At 45.1% G+C, this 23,770-nt stretch overlaps 1 protein-coding gene across 7 annotated transcripts in view; it reads left to right on the forward strand.

Moving 5' to 3' along the window:
* The window catches only part of RIN2 (Ras and Rab interactor 2), a 222,022-nt gene that overhangs the window by 182,973 nt on the left and 15,279 nt on the right, over positions 1-23,770 (forward strand). For all 7 annotated transcript variants that reach the window (XM_042980975.1, XM_042980974.1, XM_015544014.2 and 4 more), the window contains 3 exons: positions 2,923-2,995; positions 8,149-8,240; positions 11,328-12,467. In XM_042980975.1, coding sequence (XP_042836909.1) covers positions 2,923-2,995; positions 8,149-8,240; positions 11,328-12,467 — 1,305 coding nt within the window. The remainder of the gene's footprint in view (positions 1-2,922; positions 2,996-8,148; positions 8,241-11,327; positions 12,468-23,770) is intronic.

Here is a 23,770-nt window from a genome sequence, read left to right on the forward strand (position 1 = left end):
ACTGAGCCACCCAGGCGCCCCTGGACACATTTTAAATATAAAAGGGAACACACAATGCTGATGTATTGCCAACTTCCAAGGAAGGATCCATAGTGAATCTGTGCTCCAAAGGGGAAGGTTTCATTGAAATCACAGGTTAGCAAGTTGAGGAGTGAAGGCCAGGAGAAATAAGTTTGGAAGCATGTTGACTCTCTCAATAGTTAGACTGAAACTGGTTTGGGGGTGACGGGGTGGTGGTGCCTAGGTGGCTCAGTTGGTTAAGTCTCCTGACTTCGGCTCAGGTCATGATCTCACGGCTCATGGGTTCAAGCCCTGCTTCGGGCTCTGTGCTGTCAGCTCAGGCTCTGAAGCCTGCATCAGATTCTGTGTGTGTGTCTCTCTCTCTGCCCCTCTCTCACTCATTCTCTGTCTCTCTCTCAAAAACAAATAAACGTTAAGACTGAGACTAGGATTTTTGCTTGCTTCTTGATTTACACCTAAGCAAGCCTCAGTCTCTGCATTTGAAAAACCAAAGGTACTGAGGTCATTTTAAGGGCAAATAAGGGATTATACTCAACCTGGAGTTCATAGTCTCACTGAGCCAAATGGCCTTAATGGAAGTCTAGAGGACACATTTCTAGCAGAAGTGAAACCTGTCAGCCTCTTTGTGGTCAACCTCAGGTTCTTCTGTAAACCTGGACCTGGTAATGTCTTTCCTCCAGGCTTCACAAGGGCACTGATGCCAGGAAAGACTTCCACAGTCAGTGACCTGTGCATAGTTCATACCAGTTTATTTGCATTAGGAGGTAATCACAAGATAGATTTCAAGCCCTCCATTTTAAAGATGATTAAATATTAAGTAAAGAAAGGCCATGCTGAGGTGGCTTTTGAAAGTCAGCTTGCCAACAAGTGATAGATCTGTTTTTTTTTTAATTTAAAAAAATCTTTTTTAATGTTTATTAATTTTTTTTGAGAGAGAGACAAAGCATGAGCGGGGGAGCGGCAGAAAGAGAGGGAGACACAGAATCTGAAGCAGGCTCCAGGCTCTAAGCTGTCAGCACAGAGCCTGACGTGGGGCTCAAACCCACAAACTGGGAGATCATGACCGGAGCCAAAGTCAGACACTTAACCAACTGAGCCACCCAGGGGCCCTTTAATTTTTTTTTAAGTTTATTTATTTTGAAAGAGAGAGAGAGAGTGTGTGTGTGCAAGCAAGATAGGGGCAGAGAGAGAGAGAATTCCAAGTAGGCTCTGCACTGTCAGCACACATCCCAATACAGGGCTCAAACTCATGAACCGTGAAATCATGACCTGAGCAGAAACCAAGGGTCAAACGCTTAACCAACTGAGCCACTCAGGCGCCCCAGATCTAACTGGTTTTTAAATCCCTTCTAATATCCAAAGTGAAGCATGATAAGTTAGCCTGGAAGCCCCTTCTTTGCTCCCCTACAATAAGTACAGTTAATGTTTGTACTTTCCTGCTTTCTGGGTGTTCATCTTAGATTCCTCCTGGCTGAAGATTTTTCTTCTCTATTGTGTCAAGACTCAGATCAATTCCCTATTCCTATCTGGGGGACTTAAAGTGGTTGAAAGAGCTGGTCTGAGCAAAGCATTAACCTGACTGTAACTAATTACCACAGGTCTTGGTCTCACCATGATGGCCCCTTCCTGGCCAGGGCCTTGCTTCTCTATGAACGGAGGTAGATTGAGAAAGGAAGGACTTGCTCTGAAAACATAGATATTTTGTCATAACATCTGGACAATATGGTTTAATAATAAATATCAGCTCATATTTGTATAGACTGCTTTCACATGAATTACTCCATTTTTTTAAATTTCCCTTTCCACTCCTACCCTTTGGGGAGACAGGGAAAGTACTATTATTGTCCACTGTACAGAGGAGAAAACCAAGGCTCAGACAAGTTAACCTACCCCAAATCGGTTTCTTCCTACTTAACTTGCTAAATTGTGGTGCACATTTTGTGTGTATTTTTTTGTTTCTGTCTATGTCATGGTATGTGTGTAGAGGCATAGGTATATTTTGGGGGTGCTATAGAAATACTAAACAATCAAAATAATACAACATAAGCAAATAGCAAGCAACATAAATGAGGACATGAAGTGTGGCAATTGGGAGAAAAACTCATCTGACTGAGGAAATGAGGAAATCTTCACAAAGCTGAGGATGTTTGGAATATTTTTGAAAGACTGTCTGAATGGCATTTCAGCCAGCCTGGCATGAGGAGTGGTTGGCAAATACACAAGTATTTGAAGTTATCCACTCACTGCCCTGCCATTTGGAAGATGTGCAATATGGTACACCATCTTGCCAGAACATCTTCCCTAGGAGGCTTGTGCCCTTGGTGGTGACAGTGGTAGTGGGTGGGGGCATTCTAAGTAAGTGAGTTTTTGAAACTTTCACATTGAATTTAAAAACTAATTTACTGGAACCTTCTGTTTTCCTCCAAGCTGCCTTGTGTCTTAACCAAAGGTGGCCTGTTTTGGCAAAGAGGAGTGTGTCCCAGGAGGGCCAACCTAGGAAGGTCAAGGGTGGTGGGGGCTTGGGTGTTTACCAAGCTGTGTTGTGTGCCAATGGCCTCTCCCTCCAGCCTCACTGGCCCCTGCCCCCTGACCAACTTTGTGTTTGAATTTAAAAAAGAAAAAAGATAGTTGTAACTTTGAGCCTGCGCCGGTCTGTTTACCAAGCACTGGAGCACGTGCTCCCAGTGAGTCAGGGGCTGAACTTCTAGGCCGTGGACTCTACTGGCCTGTTTCTGGCTGACACACATCCTCCTCACAGCTGGATCTGATAAGCCACACGGTAGTTGGTTTGAGAGCTCAGAGATGGTCCTATGCACGCAGCAGATAACACCAGAGGGCCTTTCCTTTCCCAGAACAGTGCTCTAGGACACTCAGCTGGTTTCCAAATTCTCTCTTTTCCAGCCTTTTCCCTGGAAGGCTCAGGAATCAGTTTTGCAGATTTATTCCGGCTCATTGCTTTCTACTGCATCAGCAGGTAAGGCCTCTTTTCCTCTTAGGAGTTCGAGTGCCTGCTTGGTGTGTACCATATAAACAGCCCTGGGGTTTCTAGATTAAAGCAGGGTGGAGGGGTCTGGGAGGCTTGCCGCTGACTAGATGTCCCTGGAAGGATTGGTTACTGATCAAAATAACTACGCGAGTCCCTCCAAATTAATATGTCTGTGTCTTTAAACTGTCCCTATGGTTCGTTTCACCTCGACCCAGCAAGCAGGGGAACAAACACACATACACATACATGTACATACATGCAAACATGCACACACAGAAAGGGACCCATGGTAAAAACCTGGTCCCTGATAATGTGTGGTGCCTGGGTGGTTCAGTCAGTTAAGCATCTTTGGCTCAGGTCATGAGCTCACAGTTCATGAGTTCCAGTCCTGCATTAGGTGAGCACAAGCCCCGCATCAGGTGAGCCCTGCTTCTCTCTGTCTTTCTCTCCCTCCCCCCCCCGCCGACTCTGCCCCTCATGGGATTCTTTCTGTCTGTCTCCACTCACTTGTGCCCTCTTCTCTCTCTCTCTCTCTCTCTCTCTCTGAAAAAAATAAAAATAAATAAATGTCCCTGATACTGTTTCTGAAAATCCTCAAAGGATGTAGTTCATTCTAGAAATACGGGAGCCTTAAACCAGCCCATAAACCTTGCATCACTGTCCTACAGGCCCATTTGGTTCTCATGTCCTTTTCATAACTAAAGCAACTGTGTTAGACTACAAGTAGTTAAGCCAAAAATCATCATGTTAATAAGTGTGGGGAGCGTGTGAGTTGTTAAAGTCTTTCTCTCTTTTTTCTTCCTAGCCATAATAATTTTTCAAACTAACTATTCTTTTTTTTTAATGGTTATTTATTTAATTTTGAGAGAGGGTATATGCATGCACACATGAATGGGGGAGGGGCAGAGAGAGGGGGAGAGAGAGAATCCTAAGCAGGCTCTTTGCTGTCAGCATGGACACTTACGAACTGTGAGATCATGACCTGAGCTGAAATCAAGAGTCCGACGCTTAACTGACTGAGCCAGCCAGGTGCCCTCAAATTGAGTATTCTTTTGGTGATTAAGAATCCATACTCTTCATCTGCAGAGATTGACACTGCCCCCATGTAGGCAGTGGAGCTCAGTTGGCCTCTATGCCTTCTCTGTATGTCTGTTGCAGCCAATAGAACACAGACAGGCATGCATTACTAGGTTGTTTCCAAAGATCATGTCTTACAGCCATCATACTTTGAGACTGAGAGGCTTATTTGGGGTTCATTTCCTTTATGTTAATTTAAGGGTAAAGTTATTTCTCATGTGAGACATTTATTGTACCTGTTGGACTAGACCCTCCCAGGGGAAGGCACTGAGCTATTGACCCCTAGAAGTCACCAGGTTGGCAATGCCACATAATTAATGGCCTGAGATGGGGAAGCACTTCAGGGGGTTGATTACCAGGAGGAAGAAACCAGGGGATTTCATCTAGAATTGGACACAGCTCTATGAGGGGACACCACCAACAGCCCTTGGCCTGTGCAAGGATGGAGATCTGCTGCCCAAAGAAAAGAAGAGGACGGTGCAGATGTCCCCACCTTCCCCAGGGACCCACACCTGAACTGGTTTGAGGCCATCTAGTTCCCGAAAGTGAATTTCAACACTAACATGTTAGTCAGAGGTGAAGTTGGCCAATGCTTACTCTTCATAGTTAGCTTGTTGATTTTCCTGTCGTGAAAGATCATTACACCTATAAAACAGTATTTGGCATCAGCACACAAAAGATACCATCTCTCCTCTCAGTGTTCATAATAGGCTGGAGTACCTGCTGTCCAGGGCTGTTTGATGGTTGAAGGAGATAAAGCACATGAAAACCTTCTTTAATCTACAAAGCATGATACCGATATAAGGTGCTTATGGAAAAATCCCAACATTGACATTTTATGATCAGGGTGACCTGAGATTCATTTCTCTATTTTTTTCCCTCAAAATGCAAAGGTTCTTGGTGTTTCTGTTTCTCTTTTAATGTTCTATGTTACTCGTTTTACCCAAGTCAATGTTCTTAGTAATCAGTAATTGATTTGACCCAGTCTTAACCAAATGTTTTTGAAATGTTCTAGTTGGTTATTAGTACATGAGTATATTCATGTAGAGAAAGTGGTTGGATTGTCAGCCCTGGTATTCACCCAGAATTCATCTGCACAGGTGAACTAGACTAGAGAATTCATGAATCAATCAGCATGTGGTTTGCCACATCAGAGGGACACACTGAAGACTAGAGCTGCGGATATAAATGAGAGCAAACCTTGGTCACCAATGTCTAGTAGCTCCCTGTCAGTTTGTCATAATCAGTGTCATGGAGAGCACTTCCTTGTAAACTTTCATGCACACTGGAATCACCTGCAATCTTGTTAGAATGCAGACTCTGATTTGGGGGGTCTGGGGCAGCATCTGATGGTCTGTGTTTCCAACTGTCTCTAGGTGGTGAGACCAATGCTGCTGGTCCTACAACTGCATTTTGAGTAGCAAAGGGCTAGAGGAAATAATAATTATTAATTATTACTTATTAAGTATGATTATAATTTCAGGGGCTTTCTATATCTGTGCTAGGGACCATATATACATTATTTCTAATCCTCATGGCAACCCTGAAATTAGGATCATGAAGATACCATGGCTCAGAGAGTGAGATAGTTGTCTACAATCAGTCATTCAATAAATATGTAGCAAATATTGGATTTGAACCCAGGCCTGCCTTGATGCTAGAGCCCATATTTTGCCACTGTATGGCACAGCTCCACAGACTTTGGGATCCAGTGCAGCCGGGTTGCTTAATTCCACATTAGCTCTGTGAGTGGGTACAGGGACCTCCCCCTCTGTGCTCTCCTGTGCTCCTGATCCATGGAATGGGGGATATCAGAGCTTCTTCCAACGGCCTGTGTGGGTCCCACATGAGTTACAGAGCTTGGTGCACTGGAGGTGCTCAATAAAGTTAGTCTCCTGCCGTTTAGAAATACAACATATAGAGCAAGGGTCAAAAGTAGATTACGTGTGTACTAAAACTCTTGGGTGAAACATTTATACCTAAGATGGCTGTATTTTCTCTGTTATACAAGTTTTAGAATTAGGGTTCCTTTCCTTAATGAGAGGGAAGTGACCCTGTGGGGAGGGGGGATGGTGGTGAGATGCTATGTTATACCCTTAGATAGTGCAGTGGAAGAGGGCTCTAATTTTCCAGGAGATCAAAGTCTAAGACTACCCATTAGGCAATGACAGGTGTGGCTTCCTGTCATAGATGCCATTAAGAAAAACCAAAACCAGCTATGTGATGTTTAGGCTCCAGGTACTGGTTTGGGTAAGGTGAAATGCTTAAGGTAAACATAGGTTGGTTTTGTCATATGTGTCTTTCCCCAAATTGTCTAAAGAAAGAAGATTTTAATAAGTTTGTATAGCCGTAGAAACATATATTTATATGCTGCTTTGACATTACAAAGTTCTGCTTCCCATTAATCTTCATTTAAGATTATAATCTGAGTCATCACCTCTCCGGGGTCAGGCAGCAGCTATAACCAACACTGCCATCCCCTGAGGCTCCGCCTGCTTCATCCACGACAGATGCAAGTGAACAAGTAGAAGAAGGTACTCGCAACATTTGGAGGCAGACGATAGGGTCCTTGGAAGCAGGGGGTGACCCATCCTTGACACCTCGGGAAAGAGTAGCATCCTGACTGCCAATTACTAGTATTTATGTGAGCAGTATATTACAGCCCATGCCAAGAATCACATTCTATTCATATTTTGCTCTTTTCATTGACCTTACTAATTTGTTATTCATTGTCAACAGCTTCAGGGGTTTCCAAAATTCTCAAGTCATCCAGATTTAATCTGATTCAGTTAGAATGTTGCCTAATCTTATGGTAAACAACTAGTTGTTTGAGATAGTTATTCTCTTCAATGGAGATTTTCACAACATCTTGAGTAGACAAAATACAGGCAGAAGCTCTAGGTTTTGTCCCTCACTTACTCCACCCTAGGCATCATGGCCTCCTTGCTATTCTTCATGCATGCCAGACCCTCTCCCAGGGCCTGGAAAGTTCTTTCAGCTCCTTCCTGTTGGGCCTGTTAGTCTGTGATGTTGGATGCGTGTGTTTGCTGGTCTACACACGGTGCCGTGCTGCTTGAGGGCAGGGTTGTTCCATGAAGTCCTTTAGATTTGCTTCCCTACTCAGCGCTTGGTGCAGGGGCAGCAGCAGCAACATCGCCTGGGAGCATGGCGGAAAAGCCGAACTTCTGGCCTCACCCAGACCTCCTGAATCAGAGTGTGCAGTCAAACGAGACTCCGAGGGATTCACATGTGCACGTTACAGATAGGGAAGCACTACCTTAAAACACAAGAGGAAGTTTTGTCTTCAGCACAGAAAGCAGGTTGCATGGACTCTAGCTAGAAAATGTCAAAGTAGGGGCGCCTGGGTGGCTCGGTCGGTTGAGCGTCCGACTTCGGCTCAGGTCATGATCTCACGGTCAGTGAGTTCGAGCCCCGCGTCAGGCTCTGTGCTGACCGCTCAGAGCCTGGAGACTGTTTCGGATTCTGTGTCTCCCTCTCTCTCTGCCCCTCCCCTGTTCATGCTCTGTCTCTCTCTGTCTCAAAAATAAATAAACGTTTAAAAAAAAATTAAAAAAAAAAAAAAAGAAAATGTCAAAGTAAAACCAACAGATGGTGGTTGAAAACCTGCCCTGTGTAAGGACTTGGAATAATAAATCATGGTTTAGGATGACACATTCCTGCCCAATGAATTGGGGCCCAGTTTTCAGAACATGTAACAAGTTAGTGTATAATGTTTTACATGTATATATGTAAGATCCACCAGTGTAGCGATTCTGATATTAACACTAGATACATAACAGCCACCCAGGAAGGAAATTTGGTCCTCACTACAGATACTGAAGCCAGGCAGCCTTATCTCTCAGCCTGTCCTGACTGTGTTACTACAGGAAAGAATAGTCATCTTGCAGTCCTGTCACCAGTAAAGACAAGTTCTGGTTAGGTATGAGGTATGATGTAGCGTCTACTTAGGACGTTTCAGTCTAAGCCAAAACATCTCTAGGATGGACATGCTAGATATAGAAAGCAGACATGTAATTACAAATACTCTCTTTTTGAAAAACCAGGGACGTTTTGCCGTTCACCTTGAAGTTGCCTTACGCCATTTCAACAGCCAAGACGGAGGCTCAACTTGAAGAACTAGCCCAACTGGGACTAAGTAAGTGGGTCCCCCTGCCCAGGTCTCTCTTGGAATGAATCTATGGAACAGAGTCAGTGTTAGGCTGGCTGATGATACATTGTTGAAAAATAATCCCTATCTCCATGGCAAAACTTGGCCCTGAATCACACCTGCTGAGATTCTTTTTTCTAAGTCAGACATTTTACTGACTCTCAGAGGGGAGCGCTCAGTTTATCTGGGTAACCCCCACACCTCCCCAGCAGCTCCCATCAATGAGTTTCAGCTACCCTAAGTGTCCCGGTCCTAATGGAACATAAACTTCTCTAATGGGTCATGTCTTTCCTTTCTGTGGCATCTTGCTGGGGAAAGGCTGTGCTTGACAGAAAAGGAAATAGCACAGTACATCTCACGTGCATGAGTTTTGTTCCGGAGAAACACACGGGCATTGATGGCACGTCTGTGCTTTGAGGAATTTGACCGTGCAGACATCTAGACTAACATCTGTCTCACTTCCTCTCTTGTTCAATTTTGGTCCTGGTGTTCTGGGCCATGTCCCTTATCCTGCCATGCATCCTTGCCCTGGCCAGCTGGACATTTGCTTCCCTCTCCTGCCCCTTTGCCAATGCCCCTGAACACAATACCGTGCTTCTGGACAGTGGTTGATGATGGATCAGGATGTACAGTTCACCCAGTTTCACTTCCTCGTCCCATTGCCATGAGGAATTTGTGTGGGTTTAACTTTTGCCAAAAAAAAAAAAAAAAAAAAAGTTTCCCCCCTAGATTGGGAGGGGAAATTCTCTTAAGATTTTAGGGCTTCAGTCTTCCAAAAGATTGACAACCAGGCCATAATATTTGAATGGAAATTTGAGATTCCGAAATGCAACTCCTGGGACTCCTGGAGCCTATGAGGAGCCTGGAGGGAGATTCAGATTCCCTTCTCAAACTTAGATTCTTTTGAAAGAATTGCTACACGTGTCTGAGGCCTGTCTGATGTGTCCCTTCTGAAAAGTTATGCCATCTCTTGCAATGGTGTTTCACACACCTTTTGGAGAGAGTTTAAAACTTTTCCCGAATTTCAGTTAATATAACCAGCTAGACTGTAAGCCTCTTGAAGACCTGTACCAGGTGTCAGTTTTCGCTGGTGACCTCCACCCACTTAACTCCTGGTGCTGTGGTCAGTGTGCAGTGTATACTCTGTGGCAGGCCTGAAGGACTGAAGTATCCTGGTCAGCTTCCTGCACAGACAAATTTAAGAACACCTTGTTCCATGGCCACTGACCATAGAAGCAAATGATGTCCAATTAATATATACTCAATTCATAACGGCCAATGTATACATTATTCATTTTGGGAAGAGACAGCACTTTGTAAAACTCTGTGCCTCATTTATTTGTTCTTCCAACAAATGTTTCTGGAGGATCTGCTATGTGGCAGGCCAGGCTCCACACTGAGGGGTCAAAGGTTAATAATGTCCATAGCTGCCCTCCCCCACTACCCAGGTTTATAGTCCATGTGGAAGCTAAGTGTACTATGCCTTATAAAGTCTACCGGTGGTGTCAGTAGAAGCCTAAGAAGGACCCAAAGGTGGTGGAAACCATTCCACCAAGACCCAAACTGGGCAATAGAACTGCATATAAGGTGAGCCAATGAGTAATTTAAAATTTTCTAGTAGCTCTGTTAAAGACAATGAAAAAGACACAGGTGAAAATTAATTTTTATGATTTATTTTAATGTAATATATATGAAATGTTACTTCAACATAGAATCAATATATTTTACAAGTATTAATGAGATATTTTGCATTCCTTTTTTTCATACTAAATGTTTGAATCCAGCCTGTGTTATCCTTATCTCTTTTGGGGCATTAAAATTTCATCAGAAACACACAATCTGTATTTAGAACTGATTAAATTTATAGTTGAGAAACTGCATTCACATACCCAAGTTCCAAAACGATTGAACAGTTTTCCAGTGATTGAATTGCATGTCTGTTTTTAAACTTAAATGGACTGACGTGATTTAAAATTGAAGCCCTCTGTCGCGTTGGCTCACTAGCCACAGGTGACCATTGGCTCTTGCGCTGGACGACACAGAGCAAAGAGGAGAGGAAGGGCAGGTCACTGGGCCACAATATCAAGCATGTTTATAACAGAGAGGGCAGGGCAAGGGCTCCCAACGTCAGCCTTCTCGCTGTCCGCCATGATCAGCCATTCTGGGCCCATAGGGAAAAAAAATACATTTTAGGCAAACACCACAGGGCAGAGCTATAGAGAGAGAATAAACCTGTTCCAAATGGAAATTAGCAGCAGATAACATTTATCACCACCACTGCCTCCCTGGATTCGTGCGGAAAACTGAGCCCCGTGTGTAGGCGACATGGGCCATACAGTCAGATGCAGTAAGCCATGTGTGCTATGCCAAAGAGTGTTGGGTGTGTAAGCCACGGTGAGAAGGGCTAGGATTTGCAGAGTACGGGCAGCTAACCGCTAAGATAAACGGTTGAACTTGCACTTAGCATTTGCATCGGCCTGCTGTCCTTTTTTTTCTGCTGATGGGTTCCATGAGTGTATTTTTCCTCTGTTTGGGGTTTTAATGCTGAACGTGTAAAACCCTAAGCAGATTGTGTAACATCCCCCAGGCCCAGCTGCTGGTCCTGCCCATTAAAGGGGAACTGCCAGGTCCTCCACGGAGGGCACCTCCAGGAGAAGTAGATTGGGAAGGGTGGCTTGCTTTGCGAGGAGACTCAGTTTTTGTTAAGCGTGTCCGGGAGCCCCGTGGTCCTTTCCAGGCTTACACTGTAACAATTCCAATGCTTTCTTTCCTTACCTGTGCAAAGGCTGGGCTGGCTCTGTATGTTGGCCAAGCCATTTCTCAAGGGCTTTGAAGGTGAAAAGCCCCTTGAGCCTTCCTGTGAGCCCACAGCTGGGCCTGGCAGCATTTCCACCCTTTCCAGTAAAGGGAATGCAGTCCAAGCAAAAAAGAAAAAGAAAAAAAAAAACACTCAAGTGTGGCACCTCCCCCTTGAAAGACATGTGTTGTCATGCAAGTGTGCTTTTTTTAATTTGTGAAGGAATGGCCCAAGAGTACTGTATTTACATTCTTGTGTTCACTGATAATGACTTTCAGATTTTTGGAGCTCTCCAGCTGACAACAAACCCCCAAACCCTCCACCTCCCCATAGGCCTCTCTCCTCAGACGGTGTTTGTCCTGCCTCTCGTCAGCTCTGCCTTATAAATGGAGTGCATTCTATAAAAACCAGGACGCCTTCGGAGCTGGAGTGCAGCCAGACCAACGGAGCCCTGTGTTTTATTAATCCTCTTTTCTTGAAAGTGCACAGCCAGGACCTCAGTGGAGGCCTGAAACGGCCCTGCACAAGGACTCCCAACGCGAATGGCACCGAGAGGCCTCGGTCCCCCCCACCCAGGCCCCCGCCACCCGCTATTAATAGTCTCCACACAAGCCCTCAGCTGTCCAGGACTGAAACCCAGGCGAGCATGCCAGAAACAGTCAACCATAACAAACATGGGAACGTAGCTCTGCTTGGAACGAAACCAACCCCCATCCCTCCACCCCGGCTGAAGAAGCAGGCTTCTTTTCTAGAGGCAGAAGGCAGCGCAAAGACCTTGACCGGCGGCCGGCCTCGTCCCGGCCAGGAGCAGGAGCCGGAGGAGCCGGGGCCGGGCACAGCTGGCGGGCCAGGTGGGGCCCCGCCTGCGGAGCCTCCGGAGGATTGCACAAGGGCCGCCGGCCCTGAATCACGGCCCCCGTGGCATGGAGGCAGACAGAGGCTGAGCGACATGAGCATTTCCACTTCCTCCTCCGACTCGCTGGAGTTCGACCGCAGCATGCCCCTGTTTGGCTACGAGGCGGACACCAACAGCAGCCTGGAAGACTGCGAAGAGGAGAGTGACCAGGAGACCATGGCCCCCCCTGTCAAGTCCAAAAAGAAGAGGAACAGCTCCTTCGTGCTGCCCAAGCTCGTCAAGTCCCAGCTGCGCAAGATGAGTGGGGTGTTCAGCTCCTTCATGACCCCCGAGAAGCGCATGGTCAGGAGGATCGCCGAGCTGTCCCGGGACAAGTGCACCTATTTCGGCTGCCTGGTGCAGGACTACGTGAGCTTTCTGCAGGAGAACAAGGAGTGCCACGTGTCCAGCACGGACATGCTGCAGACCATCCGGCAGTTCATGACCCAGGTGAAGAACTATCTGTCTCAGAGCTCAGAGCTGGACCCCCCCATCGAGTCGCTGATCCCCGAAGACCAAATCGGTAAGTCCCCACTTTGCCTTTTTTTTCCTTTTTAAACATAAAAACTACTGTAACCTCACAGGACACTGTGTCCGATGGCAGTGATCTTGGATGAAGTTTTCTCTGGAGTTCAAAACAACACACTCCACCCCCTCCACCCATTTGAATGGGACCTGAGCTTCTCAAAGCAGACCTCACCTTATACCTGACTCCTGCTACCTGCCTGCTTACCTGCCGGGCTAGTTTTCAAGGAGCCCCTGATGGGAACCTCAGAGCAGTTCTGCTCAGGGGTAGAATTTGCCTTCCGAGGGTCCGATTGCCCACCTGGTCTTGTGCTGTGTGTGCTGAGTGTTTCCTGAAAGGGCATCTCTGCAGGCAGTGCATGCCTGGAAAGGTATGTGTGCTGTCTTCTGAGAGAGTGTTTTCTTCTGCTTTGTTTGGGAAGTACACTTTTCATTGAGGTACAGTGTATGTTCAGAAGAGTGCAGACATCACGGGTGTGCAGCTGGAGGAGTGTCCACAGTGAACACACCTTGTGACAAGTGAGAGCTCAGTAAGCACGACAGAACCCACAACCAGAAGCCCCCCTGGGACCACCACCCTGTCACCCTTCTCCCAAAAGGGTAACCGCCTTGCTGGCTTCTGATGCCAGCGAATTCCTTAAGTGGCACGGTTTGGGAGTAACTTAAAAAAAAAAAAAAAAGACAAGTTTGTGTACCTTTCAAATAAGTAACATATTTGGAGGTCACATGAAAGGTGTTTTCTCCGAAGTCAAGGGGAAATATTTTCTTTATAACCTCATCGAAGGGCTGAATTGTTAATAGTTACTTTGGCCAAGAAAAATTTGAATTTGGCAAGGACATCTTTTTTCCAGGGTAAGAGTGTTGCAAGGATTTTTTTTTTTTTCTTTTTTAATTTCAGAAGATTCTTTCTAAAGGGCTAATTTCAGTGTGGCTCATTCACTGGGCAGCCACAGCCGAAAGAGCTACCAAATTATTTCCAGGCAGTTCATAAAGCTAAACCCAGATTTCTTCTTTCTGATTGGGTCTGTTTGTTGAAAGTAGTAAACAGTATGTGGTAGAGAGTGGACTCTCTCTCTGTCTCTGTCTCTGTCTCTGTCTCTTTCTCCTTTAAGTGAGTTTCAGCAGCTCTTTGATTTTCTCACAAAGGAATCAAAGCCTTGTTTGTTTTCTCGGGGTTTGAGCCTGGTTGATGGGGCGGGGTTAGAGCTGGGTGTTGCTGAGGAGAGAGGCTGGAAGGAATGTGCCCTTGTGGTGTGCTTGGAACTGAAAAAGGTTTCTAGGGGAAGGCAGAATAGCCACCCAGGCCATCCTGTCCCATCCTACCAGAGCCCACCTCTCAGGGGAGACCAGTTCAGATGCAATATTAACAGGGACTCTGAACCTTCATGAGAAGCTTCCTCTGGGGGGTGTCCAGTGGGGGGAGCCAGGCAGGCGCTGATGTCAGCCCTGAGTTATGTGGCCCCAGCGCCAACCAGCCCACAGAGACAAGGCTCCCCAGGGAACAAGGGCCATCCCTTCCTTCCCTTCCTCTCTTTCCTTCCCTGCTGAGATTGTAAGCACCAACCAAAGTACTGGTCCCCAGTGGCTTCTTTTGAAGTGAAGTTCGGATATGATATTTGCTCCCAGAGCACAAGCGTTCATTTTCTTCAAAAACAAACATACGCTTTGCTGCTCTGGACGGATGCAGCTTTTAATTTAAAATCTAAAGTCATGACAAGAAGGGATGTTGACATCTATGGAAGCTCTAATAGGAGCCAGGATTCTGTCCAAGTGATGTAAGCGTGTCCTGACCTCGCCCTGGTGAAACAGGCACCAGCATCCCCTGTGGAGTGGAGAATGCAGGACTTTGCCAGGGGGAGCCCTTTGTCCCAGGGGCCACACCAGCTAGTAACCAGCAGGTGCGGCATTTGGAAGAGTAGGCTAGCCCTTTGTTGAGGCAGCTCAGACTAAAATTTTGTATGGAGGTGTGGGTGTGGCCAACTAAGCATTGCCCCACTTTTTTATTGGCTTGTTTGTTTTGGTTTTTTAAACTTTTGCATTAAAGCAGGAACTTCATCACATGTTGCTTCCCCAATGAAAGCATCATTCAGTTTTGAAAGTACAATAAATGTGTTGTTGGCCTTTTAAAATTAAGAGAAAGGTAAACCAGAGCAGAGGTTAACCTGAGAAACTCAACACTAGTTCAAATGCAGAGAAAGCGGTGACCCTAAGGATCAGAAAACTGATCCCTTTAAATGTGTAAGTTACTAGTTTAGGACTCTGACAAAAAAGTGGACTTATCTAATTGTCTGTTTTACATAGTCATAAATGAAGTGCTCATTGGTTTACTATAATCACTCCTTTGAGCCTTGTAACCAAATCAAGGTTGGTACATTTATGTAGATATTGTTCATGTTTTGCAAATTCAAGAGCAGAGGCCATGATGTAAAAAGTGACTTGTAGTGACTGCTGGTAAGTAGGGTAGCTTGGATTCAACCCAGATCTTTCCTCCATTGTTTGCTTATTCCCACCATATCTCACTTTCTGGAGGGAAGTAATTCACTTTTAATGTATTCATGGATTCACTTTGAATGCCATCTCTGGAATACCAAGCCTCAAGATTGTTCTGAACAGGTGTCTACTAACACTCCTAAGGCTTTTCAAGAATGCCAGTCTGGTCCTGTCCTCCTTTCCCACAACTTCTGAAGATGATAGCTCTATACTAGGAGGTGAGAATTTACATTTAAAACCTGCATTTACAGAATGACCATCCCAGAATCAAGGAAGCTGGAGGAGGCATTTCACTGGCTTAACCCATGTAGAATTAGAGCTGTCGTTCATATGTGAAAAATGACCATACGAATGCATGCGTGTATACACGTAGTATATGGAGATGTTGCTAATCTGTCTTCTTCAGAGAGTGGTTCTTCAGTTGCCTAGAGAAAAGCCAAGGAAGACACTAAGTAGCTCTCACCCAGTGCCACTTTATCCATATATTCTTGTCCCAACCCTTTAAGTCAGCACTTTCTAGATAAGGATAAAATAATAAATAAGTCAGTCTCAAAACACACACACACACACACACACACACACACACACACACACACAACCTGCCACTCTAAATGCTTGTGTCCTATTATGGAAAAGTTGCATCCTGTTTAGACTACTCTTTAAAGTTCTCTCACCCAAAAGCCCTGACTTTTAGAGGTTCTTGGATAAATATTGGTTGATTGACATCAGCTTTGCTCTCCTGGTTGGAGAACGAAGACAATGAGGGGGAGATGTGGTGGGCTCCCAGGGAAGTCAGGTCTCTGTTCATTCCAGGGCCACATATGGTTTCCCTTCTGGATAGCTCTCCACTCACCCTCACTCCCCCACCCCCACAAAGCGGTACATGAAAGGACAAACAGATGCTTTAACAAAAAGTGCACATAGTTTCAGGTCTTACTAGAAAGCCCTGGGATCAGTAACTTCATTGACAGTGAGATATACTCATTACTGGTGTGTCAAGTGTAGATAGGGTATGACATTACTCATTACTCCAACATGTGTTCCTCATTGGTGAGCTCCCACATGGTACCACTCTTGCTTCAGTCGTTTTCAACCAATGGGAGAGATTAGTTCAGAATTTCTGATCGTGAAATCTCCACTCTGCAGAACTTGTTGCATTTTTGTGGTTAGCATTTTGATTTTATTCAAGTAAAAGAACTTTTATATCTGATTTGATGTTAATCTTGGGAAAGCCCTCTGTTTTCAAGTTTTGTGTCAAGAAAAACAAAGTTTGTCCAACTCCAAAAATCTCAGTAATCCCAAATTTGTTATTTCATTCAAACAATCCACCACCAACTGTCAACAACAAAAACACCCCAGGTGTTTGTATTCCTAAGTCAATAACAAAAAAAAAAAAAAAAAAAACAAACAGGACAATAATGCTTATGCTTTATTTAATTGCTATATAGTAAAACATGTATTTTCTCTAAAGAGCATTTTAATTGTTTGAAGAAAAAGTATCTTTAAATTCAATTTATATTCATGTGATTTTTTTTAATAGAGAAACAATACTGAAAAGTGAGCATAGCAGAATAAGAAAGGGGGTTTGAAGTAACTCTCTAGGAGTTAAACAATTACAACTACTTTGCTTCATGAATCTGTCTCAAGCTTCAATATCTAGTGTGATTTGTTTTTTAATTTTTATTTTATTTATTTTGAGAGAGACAGAGATAGTGGGGAGGGGCAGAGAGAGAGAGAGAGTGAGAGAGAGAGAGAGAGAGAGAGAGAGAGAGAGAGAGAATCCCAAGCAGGCTCCACACTGTCAGTGCAGAGCCTGATGTGAGACTTGAACTCATGAACCATGAGGTCATGACCTGAGCTGAAACCAAGAGTTGGATGCTTAACCAACTGAGCTACCCAGGTGCCTCTTGTGTTTTTAATTTTTAATTCACAGTTTGGTTCAAGCCCTTGAGTTATTATCTGCTCTTTTTAATTTTTTAATTTTAATTCTTATGCTTTTATTTTAGAGAGGGAAAGCACAAGTGAGGGAGAGGGGCAAAGGAAGAGAGAGAGAATCCTAAGCAGGCTCCCCCCTTATCATGGAGCCAGACGCGATGCTCAATTCCACGACCCTGGGATCATGACCTGAGTCAAAATCAAGAACCAGATGCTCAGCTGACAGCGCCACCCAGGTGCCCCTCTTTTTCGGTTGAAGAGTCGCCAGAGTGGCATATTGGTGCCAAGTTGATTAGAACCTCAAGTCTGACTTCTGATCTAGACCATGTGACCATATCTCCTGCATGGAGTGAATGTCCTTGCACAGTTAGCAAAGGGTAGAGAGAAAGGAGAAAGGTTGACCTCTTACAACATGTAAAAAGAATATATTAGTTTTGAAAATTAGTTTAAATGTAAGACCCCAGCAGGAAGTACCTCTTTTTTCCATGGGGCATATTTTGTTGTACATTTTTTACCTTAGGGCATCGAAAATTGGGTTAATTATATCAACTAAGAGAAGGGTCACAACTCTGGAGTTAAGGATCTGTGTCAGGAGTCTCCAACTCCATAATACTCTGTGCAGGGGTACTGATAGCTCCGTAATTCCCACCGTTAGCAACATGGGAACTGAGATGGCATCACAAAATAAGGTTCATGGAGATATCTGTGCTGGAGTGTTTTCTGACTATGTCCTGAGAATCTTCCAGAGAGAGATCAGTACTTCCCAGGCAGGAAACATCACCAGGCAAAAGAATCTTACAGTAATTGAGTGCATGAACAAGGGGACACTTGAGAGGCTACATTGATTGAAATGGAGGCATCAGAATCTTTGAGGCTTGGACATGTCTTCCACTACTCCACTCCCACCAACAGCATGCCCTGATTGGCTGTCTTACTATGTAGACTGAGCCCTCACCATCCGGGGACCCACCCCCAGGCTAGCCTCGCTTACCCAGTCTGTCTACAGGGAACAGGCCAGTACAGTAGCACGCTCCACCTTACCTCTCAGAGGACGGTGTCCACTTTGGAGACTCTTACTTACCGTCCAAGCCCTGGGGCTTCTTTTTAGAAACCAGAACTCATAGCCTGCCTCCTTTTGTCAAATCCAAGAGTATGTGTTAAATGCATACTGTGTTTTTAATAGAAGCAAGTGAAAGTCCCCCTAATCCCTCGCTGGTGTGTGGTTCTTGAGGGTTTATGGAGCACTTTTATGCAGAGATTCCCCTTAATTCCCCTTAATGCCTTGGGGTCCCATTTATTAACCTCATTTTTAGAGATGAGGAAACAAAAGCTTAGCAAGGTCAAGCAGGGGTACAAGTGGGAGTGAACCAACTCATCTGGAGAGCTTTTCACACCACCCAGGGTGGCAACACTGCCTTTTGGGGCCATTTTATGAGGAGAGAAGAAGACCACAGTGGTGAAGTCACCCTACCAAGGGGTGCCTGCTTTCCACAAGACTTACCCTAGATCAAGTTCTGCTCTGTAAAATTAAGTGCAAGCCCTTCCCCTTCCCTCCATACTCTATTCTGCAGGAGCAGGACACTAAGCACTGTCCACACCCAAGGGATGAGGTTAGAATTCAGCTCTACCTCCCCAAGGCCAGAGGAGCTGCATCAATTATTTAGAATTTTTTAGTAAGGAAGATTGGGCTCTTCTCCACTGCTTTTGTTTTTGCTGGCCCTTTACTAGAAGGTACCGAAATCAGTCGGACAGATTCTATGCATAAACCATTACCTATACTTTTGCATAATGCCTTTCCTTCAAGCCCATCAAAATGAACAAACACCTGGGGCACCTGGGTGGCTCAGTCGGTTGAGCGCCCAACTTCGGCTCAGGTCATGATCTCGTGGTTCGTGAGTTTCAACCCCACATCCGTCTCTGTGCTGACAGCTCAGAGCCTGGAGCCTGCTTCGAATTCTGTGTCTCCTTCTCTCTATGCTCCTCCCCTGCTCACACCCTGTCTCTCTCTCAAGAATAAATAAAGAAAAAAATTTTTTTTTTTTAAAAATGAACAAAAACCTAAGTGAATCACCACCCCAGAGCTTGCCATCTTTATTTTGGTGCCATCTCTGCTGGGCTGGGGGGACCTTCCTGAAAATGATAAAACATCCTTTATTATTTATTGTTTATGGGCTGAAGCATGCATTGCTCACATATGTAAAGCAAACCCAGATTAGAGAACACCCCTGCAGGGCAACAGGAGACCCCTGCAGGGATGGGGCTGGCTGCCCCACACCTGGGGGATGGCTTCTTTGCCAGAGTCATGCTTCCTATATTCTGCAGGGGTAAGGAGAAAAGAAGCATAATTTTCATGTAGCCACCCAAAGGAAGGGTGAATTCAGTTCAATTCAGTGAATTCAATTCAATTCAGAAGTCACTTTTGGAGCACCTGCTACCTGTGGGCCTCTAGCTAGGGACTGCAGCTGGCTCACCTGACAACCAACCGTCAGGTCTGGTGTTCACAGGAGAGAGGTCTAGTTTGCTCTATGCCACAGTAGAGGCAACAGAGAACTCCAAGGACCCAGGGTGTGGGGAGGAGGTGGACAGGCAAGGCTGCATGGGAATCCATCCATGTTGGGAAAGGCGAGGAGCCCACCGGCCACAGGGAACAGCATGTGGAGAGGCACAGAGGCACAGAGGGCTGCAGTACTGTTGTCTTCAGTGAGAACATGGAACGAAGAAGGGAGGGCAAAGCAGGGGCGCTCCCACGGAAGCTGCTTGAGTCTTTAAGGTGGTAAAAAGCATTTTAGAAAACTCATCCCAAGCAGGGTAAGAGTCAAACTCTCTAACGATCTCTGGAGCCCAAGTACCAACCAATCGAATCAGACCTGTCCATAAACACCTGTAGGCCAGTGTGACAAGCTAGGATGTCAGAGACCTGGATAGACAGACACAGAGTAGGGACAGCAGTGTGACACAGGCCTTCACAATTAGTAGACCAGAACCTGTCAGCAATGAACCGAATCCACCCTTCATCCCTCATGATTCCTCATCTGAAATGGGGCTGTGGGGGCTCTCCACCTCTCACTTCCTCTTGCTCTGAAAGACATACCACTGCCCAAGATGTTCAGCTTATCTGTGAGTTTGAGCTGTTAGGTGGGGACACAGTGGGGCTGTGACAAAACACCAGCAAATTCAGGGCAGGAAAACCCAGGGGCTTCAGATCTTCTGCCTTTGTACCTACGGGTGGGAGGGTCTGAGGAAAAGTAAGAAGGCACAAGAGAGAGAAAGATGTACAGGAAACCAGGCAGCTTCTCAATTAATTTATCAAAGCACTTTTGGTTCTCATTTCAAACCAAGTAAACCACAGTTAACACAGAAGAAAACAAACCCAAATGGGCATGAATCACTAAACCTGGTGTCCCTATTCCAAGGCCACATTCAAAAGGAAAGAGGGAGCCAATGATTCTTGCCCATTTATGAGGTGACAGGTGCATGTGAAGTGCTCACCGAGTGGGATCTCACCTTACCCTCACAACAATCCCACTGGGAGGCTGTGAGTGATCCCATTTTGCAGATGAGGAAGCTGAGGCCCTGAAAGGTCACCTTCTCTCAAGGTCACAAAGTAGAAATGGCTCATTTGGACTTCACATGTAACCCAAGAGACACTTGGACACCAGGTGGTCTGCTTTTTATGAGTAGTTTGTACAGAGGATTAGCAAAGTTCTCTTGTGGCTATGGGGCATCACATCCCAGCTCTGCTAAGACAGGATGGATAAATTTCTCAGCCGAAAGGCAGAAGGCATGTGGTGGTTCAGAGCACATGCTCAGGCTGGACTATAGGGTTTGAAGTCCCAGCTCTACTGCTGCTGAGCTGTGCATACTTGATCATGTGTCTTAACATCTCTGTGCCTCTGTTTCTTCATATGTAACATGAACCAGACATCACTCTGCCTGCCCCACTGACACTCACTTACCTGTTTGATTTCCAACTCCTGGTGCCTGTGACATTTTGCCTGACACTTTCTCATGCCACCAGAGCCCTTGTCCAGGGCAGTTGGAAAGACTGGGAAATTAATTCCCTCTCTGCTGTCCAGGAGCCTGATAGGAACAGGTGTATAAATACCCCAGCTGCCTCCCCTCTGGTGGGACAGCCCTGAGGCTTGCTCTACACCATGCCTTGGACGTCCAGCAGGGTTGAGCTGGTGGAGCTCCAGCTGCCCCCAGTAATAACTGGATTACAATTACTAATAAAGCACATAATGTTGGCTGCCTCCTCTCCCATCTCATTCCCCTTGTCTGCTGCCAGTGCTTCCTGGGCTCACCTCCCAGATGAACCACTCATACTTGAGTCCTTGTCTCAAGGTTGGCTTCTGGGAGAACCCAAGCTAAAACAAATACGGATTCTATACTCATTTCAGCTAAACAGTTGTTTAAATCCATAGGAAGTGTGTAACAGTGCTTGGAACACTCCAGTACCCAGTCAATGTCAGCTCTAATCTTTAATCCAATTAAACAGTCAAAGGAAGATATGTTAGCACATAAAGAAAATATCAAACTCGTCTTGCCGTTCTCGATGGAGGGAGGCCCGTTGTGCCACCTGGCTTGTTGGCAACAGCGACAGGCTTGCATTTCGTCCCCACGACTCTGGGAGAGTCATTTGACTTCTAAGCCACCTGTGCATCTGCACGATGAGGGTGTCACTGGCTCCTGATTCTTGGGGCTGGGATGGGGGTTAACATTACAGCAGGGACACACATAGAGCCCCCTGGGAATAAGAACAGCACAGAGGAAACTCGGCACACTTTGGCAATTATGTATGTGTAACTTCACAATTTGAGATTTCAAACATTAGCTTCTCTTTCTGTCACTTTCCTTTTAAAGAAATAAATAATCAGAATGCTAGAAACCAAGTAAACCAAGAGGCCATGTGACCTCATCTTCTATCTTTGTCAACTAACTATAGGTTGCAACCTATTTTGTTTAGATTCTGGATACTGTTAGAATCCCCCAGAGAATGTCAGTTATTATTTTGTTTTGTTTTGGCCATCACTCAGGGTGCTAGTTCCGTCTTGCCTCCCACGGGCAGTGATTTGGATGGCAGTTCAGAAGTTCGAGGCAATGGCAGAGAGGTGAACCAACTTGGCCAAAGTTGCTTAGAAAGATAGAGCCAGGCTGGCTGCCAGGCTTCATGTTCCTAGTGTTCTTTCTAAGACATGTGCCTTCTCTGGACTTTACCTTAACCTCCCAGACTCTCACTTCCCCTTAGGCAGCAGTGGGTAAGCAGAAAGTACTCAAACCAAGCTGATGCATGAGCCAGTCTTGTGATGGTTCCCTGTCTGATCTCTGGCCTTCTCTGGAATCTGTGCTGTTGGCCAGAGTGAAGCAACAGAGACAGGGCTTCTGTCTTCCATTCCTAATAGAGGAGTGATCCCTTCACAGCACTAGAGGCCAATACATTGAATGCTTCCTATAAATGACTGCATCAGCTCACCCTAAGGCAAGGAGCATCTAAGCCCCTGCCATTCTCTTTACCATTTCCCACTTGTGCCCTGACCTTTGGGAACAATTGAAAGGATCTGTCTATAAATATTTTCAAAAAATTTGCTTCCAGTTTTGATCATTCACCTAACAATTGGTTTTGAATATTCAAAACATTGTAGCTCAAACATTTCTCTAGTATTGTTGTTTATATGCTCGTTTCTTCGCTTGTGGATACATGCAATTGACATAACCAGATCCCTTGGGTTCAAATCTTGGCTCCCTTTCTTGCTAGCTATGAGGGACTGAGCTCTTTGGGTTTGTTTCCTGATATATAAAATGAACAAATAATAGTCCTGCCTCCATGAGGTTTGTTTGAACATTTGAAAAATCAGTGCATATGAAGTATCTAGAATAGTATCATTTGTTCTTATGGTTTAAGAGATTTTGTTTTCTTGGATCTTAAACAACCACAGACAGTAGAAAACAACAGATAGTAGTAATTTATGAGAGATGTTACCAATCTGTTCTTTCCTTTTTTAAATTTTTTTTATTTTTGAGCTAACCATATTCTATAAGATTTTCTGTTCCTTTTGTTTTCCCAAATCATTTTTCCCTCTTGCTTTGTGCACAGAACCTGTTACCCGTTGGACGCCAGTGGGTTCCAAGTCTCATTTGACTTTATTTTTTCTATTCTTTATGCTTGTTAAGGATTGCAGGAGGGTGGGAGTTAGGAGTAAAGTCCTGGAAAAGAATGCAAAGAGACCAGTCTGATTTCTAAACTATGGCCGCTAAAAAATGTACTTAAAAAAAAAAAAACTAACACCGGTATTTTTTTTTTTTATCTTTTCATTTTGGATTTTAAGAGAATGGGCACTTGGCAATGAATCCCAGGTTTCAAGCCTCCTAACAAAAGATTTCTGCAGCACCATTTATTCCTAAGGGTGGGAGTCTGTGGCACAAAGACCAGTGTCTCTTCCTTGGTGGCAAAGATGAGTTGCATAAGGGTCCCTCTCAGCTCACTGGTAATGGTATTTCTGCTGTTGTCCCCCAGGAACAGCACAGAATCTTGTGTAGATGATTCATGTTAATGCTCTGCCTCAGAGATGACCAGGCTCACCCTGAAGTTAGAAGTTGCCCTTGGGGTTCAAGGTGAAAATCTCAGGCTGGTCTCCAGTTGTTTTCCATTGGCTTGACTTAAACATGGTTACTGTAACTTACATTCATAAAATGTGTAAACCTTACATGCTCAGCTCAACAGATTTTCACGTATGAGCTCATACATGTAGTCTCCACCCAGATCCAGAAACAGAACATTTCCATTCCCCCAGAGGGTCCCCCCACAGCTTCATTTATTCCTAGGAGTAATTGCCATCCTGACTTCTGTCATCATAGATGCACTGTGCCTGCTTTTGA

This window comes from Panthera tigris, chromosome A3 (assembly GCF_018350195.1).
Source record: "Panthera tigris isolate Pti1 chromosome A3, P.tigris_Pti1_mat1.1, whole genome shotgun sequence".
Lineage (NCBI taxonomy): Eukaryota > Metazoa > Chordata > Mammalia > Carnivora > Felidae > Panthera > Panthera tigris.